A 12,931-nucleotide genomic window follows, 5' to 3' on the forward strand; every position below is an offset into this window, starting at 1 on the left:
ACCCGAAGAGACAGACTCGGCAGGGGAAACCCTCCTCTCCAGCGCGTAGTCGCGCTGGAGCAGTTAATACAGTCGGGCTTACAGCCCGACCGGCACGTTCAAGGCGGTCTGGGAGACAGCCACAGCCGTGACACGAAGGTACAGAGCGGCAACCGCCGCGCTCTGAAGGTACTCCACGACCGTCACCTGGTCGTGGAGCAACACGAGATGAAGGTCAACACGGCGTTGACCATCGGGGCGTGTTTCCACCACCTCCGCCACCGCTGCGAGACGCACGCGGAGAAATTCGCTGGATCGTCCAGCGAATTGTTGATCATAGGAAAACAATCCGAGGTCTGGATTGTTTTCGCATTCGCTGGAGAGGTTTCCCTCCCCAACACGACACGTGGGAACCACGGAACGTCCTGATGGAAGACGTTCCGGACATGGTGAAGGAGTGCGAAACCCAACACGCACTACCAGCAAGAAGGTAGTGCGAGCGCTGTAGTAATCTACAACGCCTGACGACTCGCGTGCTAGATAATCAGCACGGAGATAATTGAAGCTTTCAGGTTTACATATAGTACACCTGTTGTGGTCGCGGTTGCTAATACGCACCGCCACCTGGACGGACACTGCGCACGGCGCACGGACACCAGCCTCCACCGCAACAGCGTGGAGTTGCTATTACTTGCCTCATTTCGAGAAGGACTCGAAGTGCTTTGGCGCTTGCTTACCCGATCACGGTAAGCACTCGGCCTCGTGTTGAAGTTTTCAACAAAGGCGTTCCAGCTTTGACAAAGTGCCTGCCATTGCAGCCACTTGCTACGAGAAGTCTTCTTGCTTTGAAACCATCGCAGCTCATGAAAGAGTCCGATTTAGTAATCGCGCCTTTGATGCGTTTCCGCATCAAAGTGCAGCTCGGCAGCCACAGCGTCATCTTTGATGGCGCTGCATACGTACAGCGGCACCTCATTCGGAGGTACCGAGTTCCCAAACCGGTCCGCGATCTCGGACGCGGTCGGCATCCATGGATCGCGCGCTGCAGGCGCAGCGCGCGGAGAGCCTTGAGCTTTGGCATCACGCGCTGCAGCAGCAGCGCGCGGAGTACTGAGAGCCCCAGCGGAAGCGAGTGGGGTATCGCTCTCAGTACGCGAACGCTTCGAACTCGAAGCGTCCGATTCGTCCCCTTCACGCGGGCGAACGTCCTTGGCGTGATGGTCGAGCGATTCGCTCGACACTGAGTCTTTACGCTTTGAGGGCGAGTCCTCCTCGCCCTCCATGTCTTCATCGTCGTCGTCGAAGTCGACGACGTCGCCGTACTTCGCCTTCTGACGCTCGAAGTAGTCGTCGATGGAGAGATGACTCCCCACCGACTTCGAGGTCTTCTTCTGTGGCGCGCTCATCGTTGAATGAGCGCGGGTTTCTTCTCCAAACGCGGAGAATTGACGAATGGTCAATTCCGAAGATTGACGTGCGGAGACCCCGCACGTCTAACCTTAAGGGGGGGGGGGTGTAACGGGGTTACACGCACAAGTGGCTGCAAGCCACTTGTGAATTTAACAGATAGATTATCTGTTAAAAGTTTTGGATACTTCCTCACCTTGGTGTAAGACACACCGATGGATACATTGAAGTGGACCACCACAGTGAGTGGTCCACACATACCCAAAGATCCTATTGGTAGAAAGCAGCATCTTTCTACCAATCAGAGTCATGCATATTAGCGGGGCTCTGACAGCCGCTGTCAACCCTTTCATAGATGATAAACAGTTTTTAGCAGACTTTAGAGGAATATCAATTTACAAGCAATACAGTTCTCATTTTACCTTAAACTAGCTACTTGGAGTCTTGTCTAAGTTAACTTATATTTGTGTATTCAAATATAATTAACCTAAGTAATTACTAAGTACTTACGCTTCCTCATACACGTTGCGCAACGTGTAAGCTAAAGTAGTGAGTAAAGTTAGACCCACTACACTTCTGGCAGGCGGTCTCCCAGCCCTAGACCACAGCGGCGACGACAGCGTACGCGATCGCGGTCTGGGCCTCCTGGAATTGTCCAGCTCAAGGATGACGTCCATAGTAAGTGGCAGAGTTCCCTGCCAAACGTAGATCTATCGGTCGTTAAAGCCCGCATAAGACCGATCCAGCATCAAGCAAGGAATCGTAGCCTACGATTCGTAGGACCAACCAGACCGTGGGGCTGAGTCTGCAGGCTGTTCATTGCTCTCGAATGCCAGGGGATCGATTTAGCTTGAACGCTCCTCCTAAATTTGAGTTTTGTTTTACCCCCTCCGACTGAAAACGTGGACTGTACGTTGTGTCCAAAGCTGCACGATCAACTCCCCATGCATTGTGAAGTAGATATCAAGTGGGCGTCTGAAAAAGTAAAGCAAATCAAGTTCGTTGGAGCAACCAATTTGAGTTTCTGTTCAACACAAACAATACAAACCATGCACTCGACTACTCAGTGAAAAATGAACGTGTCAGACAAACATATATTGTGTGTTACTTTCATCTAATGAAGTCCGTGTTGATCCAGTGCACTTAGCGCGTAGTGATCAGAGCTCGGAAAAATAATTATTTTATTTTACTGAGACGGTGGGTCAACTGTCGCTGGAGTCTGTAGCACCCGCGGCCACGACAGGATCACCCGCACCTCCATCCTCAGCTCCAAGCCATTTGACGAGCAAAACCATCTCTGCAGTTAGAGCCCTTGTTCGACTCCAGGTACTGCCCGCGTCCAAGGCGGCCAGCATCCAACTCTTCGTGCCCACTCCTGGCCGTGGTCAACAACAACCACCGCTGCAGAACGGCAATGACGCCAAGAAGATCAACAGGCAGTACCATACAGCAGGATTCCTGCAGCAGTGAAAAGAATCCTGCTCAACCCGAAGTAGCTGTGATTTTCCTACCTTTTGTTGTTAGCAAACTAATGATGTTATGTAAATAAAATATTAAGAGACGAAAGAATAATGGATCAATGCCGTGGACATGGGAGGTAGCTTACTTATGTCGGCACGCCTGAACTAGGTCGTTTGCGACTTGGCTGGGAACACTTGTGTTGTGAAGTGCAGCTGCAAACATTGATACAGATTGCCGTGACATGGACGACCTCGAGATTGAGATAATATTTCGATCAAGGGGAACAACATTTCTTGTCGTTGAGGCCAACTGGCTGCATTTCTCGTCCTCCACCTCATCGATATCTTCATTCGCTTCAGCATGCGATTTATTATCTCGATGCACTGCCGCCATAACTCTTGGATTCCACTTGACGCCGGAAAAGGTTTCGACGATCAATTCGGCTGGAATACGCACTATACGCACTGTAGCACACAACAACTTCAAAACAGGGATATTGCGAAATTCTCGCCCACTTCTGCCGGAGATCATCATGGCGGTCACGCACAGTTTCATCTTGCCTAACTAGGCAATCACCGGGGGTCACGCACCACAACACTTTTGCGTACTATACATCTCACCCAATTCTATCAGGATTCGTAGCTCGATCAAGCAACCCTCCCGGTGTACGTGACAACGATCTAGCATTAGCGCTTGACTGTATTGTCATAAGTATATTAAGGGCGTGTTCGACTTCAAAACGTCAAATGCAGCAATTACCGGTTGTGTTAAACGGACTGGCTGAATGAAATACAGAACCAGCAACCGCAAATCCGGTCGCCTCATAATAAATACTAACCTGTTTTATTAAAGAGAGGTATATATTATAATAAAATCCTCCAGGGAGTACCATTTTGCATAACCGCAATAGACGGTGGTGACGACGACGCCTTGTGGCTGGTACAGGCTATCGCTGCCTTGATGCAGAGAAGTCAGGGTGGCGCTGTCGGTTCTTAACGACGCGTTGTTGAGCGCGCTAATAACTTAGTACTGAAGAAATTGGTTATCCTCAGGGTCCAAGAACGCCTCTTCTTCATTTCTGATACCGCCATGCTTGTTTCCCACTGTGCAAGATGAGATGTGGACCACATTTCATCATGTGGTCGCTACTGGCAGGACATTGAAATGACTGCTTTGAACAGGCGATCCAGTTAAGAGGGGGACTTTTCGGGGGGAAACTAAAAAAAAATTAAATGCGGAAATTGTCCTATTTCAGTGAAATTTTAGTCGGAACATAACTAGAATTTCTAATGACGAATGAATCAAGCCCGGCTTTCGTGGCTGCACTGGTTGTGCCATGGCAAGGCATGCAAACAGCATGCCGATACTAGCGCTGTTTGAAGCATTTGTAGGGATTTGGAGGTATGAGACATTTGATAGTGGTACTGAGCGACGGACAAATTGTTCTCACCCTGCCACGAGCCCACCGCCGTCTTGCCGTCCTTGTGGAGAGAGGAATTACCTTATCTAAGTGAAAGAGCACTTAGATGTGCTAACACATGGCGTCTACCCGCCATTCACTTAGTAGTGTTTGACTAGGTTCGCACACTAGCTACTTTAGGTTCGCACCTCACTTGGGAAGCACCAACAATGCCCACGGAACTCCGCACGCAGCCCGGTTGACCACGCCAGCGCAAGCCGCGCACGTGCTGGAAGTGTGCGAAAGTATTCGCACGACCTGCCAACTTGCGCCGTCACCTTCAAAAGAAAAACAAATGCGACAAGAAGTCGAAAAAGGCGCAGCAGGAGGCGCGGACGGTAGCGAGTCGCCTCGTCAGAGGTCCGCCAATACAGTATGATATTGAATTGGATCCACCGGCTGCCAGTAATAAAAACTGCAATTTCAAGCTACACAATAATAAAAATTGCCGCAATTTATATTGTATTGATATAGAAATGGTACAACTTATATCACTTTACAGAGGGATACAGCAGTTGAGATCGCAATTTTCAAGAGAGTAGGCTCAATCTAATGGTGCTAACTGGGAGTTGAACGTCGCCATCAACAGGTTCAGGGAACCCCAGGCGGCGCAAAACTGTCCTGATCCCACCACTATTAAGATTAAACTCGGTTGATCGGCGATAGAGGTGCTGGTAGTGGTGACAAATGAGCAGGCTCGCTGTTGATGATGCAGCCAAAGCGGCTTGGGAAGATCCCGCCGCAGCCCTGGCGTGTGCCAAAGAGCTCGCCAAGGTTAACTTTGCGGGCCTCGTAGACCTTTGTTAATCGGCGATTAATAAATTGGTGCTCCCTCGATTACCACTGTTATGCTACCATTCAGTTTTGTAATCATACGTGTTACCGAGAGTGTTCATGCAATTGTGTCCAATTTCCGTCAGACTTTTCGATTCCCAACTGCAATGGGGTGTCCGAAAGGTGTCAGAATCACTGCTAATTCACTTCAAATTCACCACAACCAGTGCGTAAACGTACAGTTTTAAAAATTAATGCCCAAAAATTGACAAGTATCACCCGGCGTGGAGCTCATCCTGAGCAGAATGAAGAGTGAAAAATGAACCGAAAACACTGTGCTTATCTCTTTATATAGACCTCCTCCCCGAGTGAGACGGTGAAGGCTCAACGGACTCAACTTAGAAACACGCAGCCATTTCTAATTTGCGCTACCCGAGATATGGGTTATTTCTAATTTCGTAGCGAACTTAACTTCTTACTACAGAACCAGACTTAAAGACCAGTCCACTTAGATGCTGCAACTGCTCACCATGTGTTAGCACATCTAAGTGCTCTTTCACTTAGATAAGGTAATTCCTCTTGTGGAGACGAAGCTACTCATTGTGGAGAGATGGGGCAATGCAGACCACTCTACCTCCTCGTTTTCCGAATTTAGACATGTAACGCATTCACACCAAGGGCAAATCAGGCGGAGGCGCTGTTTTCGAGCGCTCATGCTAAGATGTGAGCTGCGTTCACGTGAATAAAGAAAGCATACTTATAGGTTTGAAATATCGATCTATCTGATGATTCTAGTTTCACGACCTGGAAATAAAGACCGCAATTACTTGGTTCCCCATTTTGGGCCCTTTTTCCCCTCTTCTTAACTGGATCGCCTGTGAAAAACAGCCCTACCCTGTTTTTCGGAACCAGTCATTTAGGGATAAAGCAGCTCTTTGCGCATATTTGTGTTCGACTTCCACGTTTATGGTAAAATTGTACTGATATTTTGCAGCTGAAGCAGCTGGTTACGCCCCAATCCAGTTATTATCTGCACAAGTCGAACACGGCCTTATCGGTCCGATGCCTGTCCGGTTGTGCGACTTGACCTCGTCGCGCTCCAGCGCAGGTTTCAACTCCTCCACCATCTCCTCGAACGCGTCCACTCCCATCCTATAATATCGCTCCATCTGCCCCTCCTGCACCAATCGATCACGATGCCGCTCCCAGTCTAGGCGGCCACGCTTAACAACTTTCGCACGTTTTCGCGCTTGTATTCGTTCGCTATCACAACCGCGGCAACACACGAGACACCTTCATTGTGCTAGCCTGTTGTCTGTTGTGAATCACAACTTGTCACCGGGTCATACCGAGCCCTCCATATGTATTGTAATCAGCCAATCAGCACTTTATAAAGAGGATCCATGATCCCGTTAGGAACCGGCCTTATACTCGGGGCGAAGCACGACTTGTAAATAAATGTTGCGGGGATTGCTCCAGTATTTACTCGTGTGCCCTTGGACAAAGGATTATCCCAGTCGTACGAGCTCCCACTGCTATTGGTCATTCTTCTTTCTTAGGATGTGACGGGGGGGGGGGGGGGGGGGGGGGCTACTGTACTAAAAATTCGGTAGCTTGCCTGGCCAAGAATAAACATTTGTTAATACAGCTGGGCTGCAAACAGAATAAACGCAGTAATCACTGTGGCAAAGTCTGCACTTTGCACGCGTCGCTACATGTATAACATGTAGCATTCGGCGATCTGACGCGCGTTAGTAAAACAACGATGCCTGCAAGCTACAGTAAATGTTGACGACGTAAATCCATACAGGTGTCCCCGCTGAATCTGCAAAGGTGGGGCTAAAAAAAACTGCGAGGTTACAATATCTGCACAGGTTGCGCATAGACGCTAATGTACTGCCCAGTCAGCAAGTGCGTGGATGCTGAAAGATCGGTTGCCGGTCTGCTTGTGCGCCATCTCGCACACCATGACCTTCTCACTCAGCGACAGGCGTACGTATGCCTTCTTGTTAACTTTGGACTGGTTCGTCATGAGAACTTTAGGTAAATGGAGTTGGTTGTTGTGCACACTGCATGTCCTGCAAGATATAATGTTCATTGTGGGCCTTTCATTTTCTACCGTGATCTAGCAACTCGATGTTTCACGCAGAGAGACATTGGCCCGCAATGATCTTACTAATTCAGTACATCTCACAAGACAGCTGTGGCAAATCTTGTGCACTGGCAGACTCCCGCACACTCTGTGTTCGCGGTAGATAGCCGATGGCAGTTGCAGATTCAGCAGGGACACCTGTAGTGCGACAACATCGGTGTCAAAAGGTGAACTGCACATCGCGTGTAGTACTTTCGTTGTCGATCGTCACAACCGGTCAAACCGATTTACGAACTCCGGGTTGGAATTCTTGTCATTTTGCTTTTGATCATCCAACGCGCGCTAGTCTGAAGAACGAGTGGTCATGGGTCTTTGTCAAATCCTGTTATTATCCGTTATACTTTTGGTTATGCCCAGCGAGATCTTCTCTACGAACTCAAAACAAATCAAGATGGCAAGGTTGCCTCATCCCGATGCTCCAATTTTGCCTCCGCACCAGGTTGGGATCCAGAACGCAGGTACCAACAGGGTTCTTAGGGGCGTTGAAGAAGAGCGACAGATCACCGTGACAAGCGCCGTTGGTACCATTGCGAGCTCTATCAAGAAGAAGGTAGAGCTAAAGGTATATCTATTGCTTGGACTTACGCCCGAGAAGGTCAGGGGGATTTTGAAGGTGACGAGCCGAGAAGACAAAAACTTCGGACGCTACTCCAAGTACTTTTTCCGGTACTACGTCAAATACCTCGATGCTTCGATATCGCATTTGCCGACCTCGACTGTGGAAGACATCATGAAAGCGCGACTTAGCAGTTGGCTTGACGGTTTGCTGACCCCACCGCAGGTCTTTCCGAAACTGGGACTTACCGGCACGTGGGATTCGGCGAGGGGGCAGGAGAACTACAAATACTTCTTGCAGTATCAAAAGATGTACAGCGATCTGCAAGTTAGAGAATCCAAACGCATCAAGGGCTTAGAGAAATATGCCAAGTCCACAAAATCGAATGGTAGAGAAAGAATTATTGGTTGATACCCTCCACCTTGTTAACTCTGCGGAATCTCGCTACATCTGGCCAATGTTTAATTCGTTCGTTGCAAACTCCAGTGCGGAGAGTGCATATCTGCTATTGAACTCCCGCAAGCTCCCATGTAGTTTATGGTGGTGATATCAAGCTCTCACACAACGCCATTGCCGCTACGAGACCATGGAGTATTTCATCTCTGCTCATTTTGTCAAGATGGCCTGGAGTCTTACGGCTGCGGAACAACGTGAGGGGGTAGCGGCAGAGACAACTAGTGATTAAGGTACCACGAATTTAATACGTAATTGAGGCCTTGTATCTTGTGTATTGCCAACCGTTGTTCCGACAAGAGAGAGCCGCCTAACTGTGCTAGGCTAGCCAACTCTGCTGTACAGTACCGCCTTCCATAGACCAACGGCCGCAAGCGGGCAGTTTTGGCTGTAGTAGCATGTGCAAGCATTTCCGGCAATTCTGCGGAGTGCCTCGCAGCCCAAGCTTTGGGGATCGGCCGTTGCGCGCAATGGTCGCCACGAGTTTACTTACTGCACAGTGGTTGCGAATGAACCAGGATCTCTTCGTTTGAGAGCCCAGACGAGAGTACCCAGAATCCAGCGAGGCGAGGGCTGCAAATGATGGTGGCCACGAAGCTGCAGAAGGCTTGATGCAAACGAACTGCCCACTGCTTTCGGTACTGCGTGATACTGATAGTCGATCTATGCACTTCAAGGATTCGGCCGGCGTCCTCGACTCGAGAAGAGGCCATGCGTCCATGCAGGATGCCGGCGCCGATCGCCGCCTTGCTCTGCGCTGCGGGCGTCAAAATCCACGCCTTTATCTGGTCGAAAGGCCCGGGTGCGCGTCCACGATCGCCATCGGCGCTATCTTGACCCACGCAGGCCCAGCCAGGTTCGCAGCCGACGCCAGTCGGTACGTGCGTCCGTATCAGAGCCGCGTGCCTCGACCTTCCGACGGCCCAGCAACACGCGCCGTGTTCTGCCACGTAAATGAACCAGGGAGACCAGGAGAGACAAGCAACACGAGCTCCTTCCTCGCCTTCCCAACTCTTGTCTTAATCCCTTCAAACAACGGCCGATGTACTTCTACTTGCTACTTTGCGACTTGGGTCATTACATTAAATAGACTTCACATACTACTTTCTCCTAACTCTCGTGCTACTCTTCGCCACTTGATCACGGGGCCGAGCTGATCTGGAAGAAGCTGCTCGTGCGGTAGCGCTCGGGCGCGTCGGCCGCCGACACGCGCAGGAAGTACTTGGAGCCCGACTCCATGCCCCAGGGCACGCGGTGGTACGTGAAGAAGCCCGTGTTGGGCGCCTCCTTGGCGATGAGCGTCGTGGCGCTCAGGCCGTCCTCCAGCAGCTCGATGCAGAGCTTGTGCACGCCCGCGTCCAGCACCTTCCACTCGATCTGCACGGGCTTGCCTCGCGTCCAGACCGTGTCCGGGCCGGGCGACACGAGCGCCACGAGGGGCGCGCCCTCCTCGTGGCACTCGCTCACGAGCTTGGCCGGGCCCGAGCTCTTGCCGTACACGCGCAGGTGCTGCATGTGGTGGTGCGCCTTGAACGAGTGCGGCAGCGACTGCTGCGGCGGCGAGCTGGGCGGGAACGTGCTGCCGAACTGCGGCGTCAGGTCGTAGCTGCGCCGCCGGGCGTTGGCGCGACCGTCGGCCGACATGGCGCTAAACGTGTGTCTCCGGTGGTCCAGCGCCTCCTGCTGGCGCGTCATGATGGCCACGGAGCCCGTGGACTTGCGCAGCAGCGCCTGCTGCAGCTCGTCCAGCTCGTCGCGCTCGCGTTCCTGCTCAGCGGCGGCGGCTGCGAGGTCGCTGCTATCTTCCCCTGCCTGTTGCTGCTGCTGTCGCGCGTCCTGCTCCTGCTCGGGGGCCTGCGGCTGGAACTGGAGCATCTTGGGGGAGGGCGGCGGGGACGGCGCGCGCTTGGTCTCGAGCTGCAGCAGCGGCTTGGGCTTGCTGTCGGCGGCCTGCGGGGACGGCTCGCTGCTGCTGTTGGTGGGGCTGCCGCTGCTGGCGCCGCTGGCCGGGAGGTCCATGGAGAGGCGCTGCAGCACGGCGGCGGCCAGCGCCTTGTGGGGCGACGAGGGGGAGAGGGAGGGGGAGGGCGAGGAGGGGGCGGACGAGGGCAGCGGGCGCATGGGCCGCTCGGAAGGCGCGGCGGCGGTGAGGAACGGCCGCAGCAGGCAGTGCACCAGCAGCAGCCCGAGGCGAGCGAGGCGCGCGCCCCAGCGCTCTCCGAGCTCCTGCGGCGGCGGCGGCGGCGGGTCGATGGTGGCGCGCGCGCGCGGGGCCAGGAGCTGCCGCGCGGACGACACAGTGGGGAGGCAGGCCGAGCGCTGCTCGCGTTGTGCAGCGGCGGACCGACACGACACCGGGGCTGACTGGCCAAATGGGAAATGGGCGCACAGCACGGGCGGCGGCAGCGGCGTTGCGTGCCGGCCCGACAGACGAATCCAGCTGGGGTCGTGCGCAGGTAATCGGCGAATGAGGCGCACCTGCGGGCGGCACGCATCAGCGCCCCGGGCACGACAGGAGCCCTAGCCCGGACCAAATCGCAAATTCGGCCGTTTTGGGCCTGCCTCAGCGCGCGCGACTCGCGTCCAGTATGGCGGAATGGTCCCGTTCCAATCGAACCTTAGCGCTATGCTTCGTGGGGCCTGATCTGTCCGACTCTCGCGACCCATCTTTGTCGCCGAACGGACCAATTTTGGGCCAGGGTATCCGCTCGCGGACCAAAACAGAAGCCGTTGTGCGCTGTACGCAACCGCGCCGGGAGTCAGCGCGCCGCCGCCGTGGCGTGCGTATGCGAGCGCAGTGGCGCCACGATGATACGTCCGCCGCCGCCGTCGACACTCCGGGCCTTCGGGCCAGCGGCCGCGCGCCGGAAGCCATCGAGCTTATTCCGTCGCTCGTGGTGAGCCGCAGCTGGTGCAGCTTCAAGCGGGCCGCGCAGCGATACACGGCGGGCCAGAAAGGCCGGCCGGACCTTTTTTTGGTCCGCGCACGCAAACGAGCTGTCTCGCAAATTGGACCTGCCGATCGTAGCGCGCTGCTGCTTGTTTGTTGTAAGGCAGGCGGGTGTCGTCGGCGACGACGCTGCTTCTCCCCGCGTCGTCGTCCGCCGCGACTCGGCGGGAAGCTCGCCCCGGCCTCGAGATAGCCGCTGCCTAATGGCGTTAGTGCTATTGCTCCGGCAGACAGGGGGGCGCGCGCGCGCAAGCGGCAAGCAGAGGTCTTGGGTAGCCAGACGCAGCGCCCATACCAGGCAGGCTGCTGGCAGGCACGAATTTGGCCGCGGGATGACCGCTGTCGTTCGCCCCAGGACGGCGGAATCTGCCGGTCCAGCCCCTTGCCGCTGCTGGGCGTGGTGGTTATTGCTAGTCGAGGCGGCCGGCCTGGATCTGGATCGGGGCCGAGCAGGTGAGTGCGCCGCGACTGCGCCCACGGCCGCTGCCGCACGGGTTGCGCTAGCGTGGCCACTATCGAGGGACATGATATGCGAGCGGAGCCCAGGGGGGTTCGATCGAAGTTGTTGGCGACCCGCGCTTCTCTTGTTCCGCCACTGCCGTCGCCGTGGTTTATATCGAGCATCAGCAGGCCGAGCTATTGCTGCGGCGCGATCGCGGCCTGCAGCAGCAGCAGTGCCGCGCTTGGCTTGGCTTGGCACCGACGCCGCCGCCGCCAAGAAGCTTTGGGCCTCTGCCGTGGAGCGTTAAGTAGGATCGCCCGTTACACGGCAACTTGAAGCGCGGCCAGCTGCTTTTGGGCCAATCGCAGGTCGCGATCCCGAATCCGACTTCCTGCGCCACGTCAGCGAATAAGAAAAATCCAGACACGTTGAAGTCGGCGGCGGGCACTTCAAGCTCCTGTAAGTATCTCTCGGTGCCCCTGGCGGGCTGGAGCGCTGCCCACGGTCTGGCCGGCAGTGCAGGCTGGCGGCAGGGGCTGCGAGCGAGTGGCGCGCCAGCCGAGCCGAGCCGAGCTCCGCCGCTTCAGCCGCAATGGGATATCATGTCAACTTCGTCGTGTCTGCAGCCAGCCGCTCGTCTGCATGGCGGCGGCGACTGAGGGGCTCCGTTATTGGGTTCGTGCGCCAGAGGTTTCACGGTGATGACCGGAGGGAACGGTGCATGTCTTGGTCGAGCCTCGAGCGCAAGGCTCGTTTCGCGCAGCAAGTCTACAGCAAGGAGGCCAGGCCGGCAGCAATAGCCGCTGCGCGACGAGCTTGGCCTTGGTGTGGCTCGCAGTCGCAGTGCGGGTGCTGCAGACACGCGCTGCCAGCTGGGCTGCCTGGTCTCGACTCGCGAGTCGCGAGCTAAGCGGTGCCTTGCCCTCCCTGCCCACCGCCGACATCTGCTGCGCCGATGGACCACTATCGGATAGGCGGGCCAGGAGTGGACTCCACTGTGGAGCTGCCTGTCACGCTGCGACTTGCCCACGCTCTCGGGGGGTAAAGTGCTCGTCTCGAGGACGTTGAGCTTGGGGCTTGGCAGGAAGACAGGCAGACAGCATCGCAGGAAGGATGTCCGTCATGGCAACGCGGGCGAAAGCTGTTGCGCAGCACAGAATCTGTGCCACAGATGCACGGCGTAGCGGCGCGCTGATCGGGTCGCCAGCGATGAGCGGCGTTGCTATCGCCTTGCGCCAGCGAGCTGCTCCCGGAGAACTCGGGCCGCAGCAACGTACGATGCTGCGTCAGCTATCGAT

The 12,931-nt window shown here is 54.9% G+C and overlaps 1 protein-coding gene across 1 annotated transcript; it reads right to left on the minus strand.

Annotated features, from left to right (window-relative positions):
• Positions 1–9,381: 9,381 nt before the first annotated feature.
• IUM83_14103 (Ser-Thr-rich glycosyl-phosphatidyl-inositol-anchored membrane family) lies at positions 9,382–10,647 on the minus strand (the record flags this gene model as incomplete). The annotated part of the gene is made up of 1 exon (XM_067938828.1): positions 9,382–10,647. One exon carries the CDS (start codon positions 10,645–10,647, stop codon positions 9,382–9,384), a length of 1,266 nt encoding a protein of 421 aa, XP_067787532.1.
• Between the last annotated feature and the right edge of the window lie 2,284 nt (positions 10,648–12,931).

The sequence above is a fragment of the Phytophthora cinnamomi genome (assembly GCF_018691715.1).
Source record: "Phytophthora cinnamomi strain GKB4 chromosome Unknown Contig60, whole genome shotgun sequence".
NCBI lineage: Eukaryota > Oomycota > Peronosporomycetes > Peronosporales > Peronosporaceae > Phytophthora > Phytophthora cinnamomi.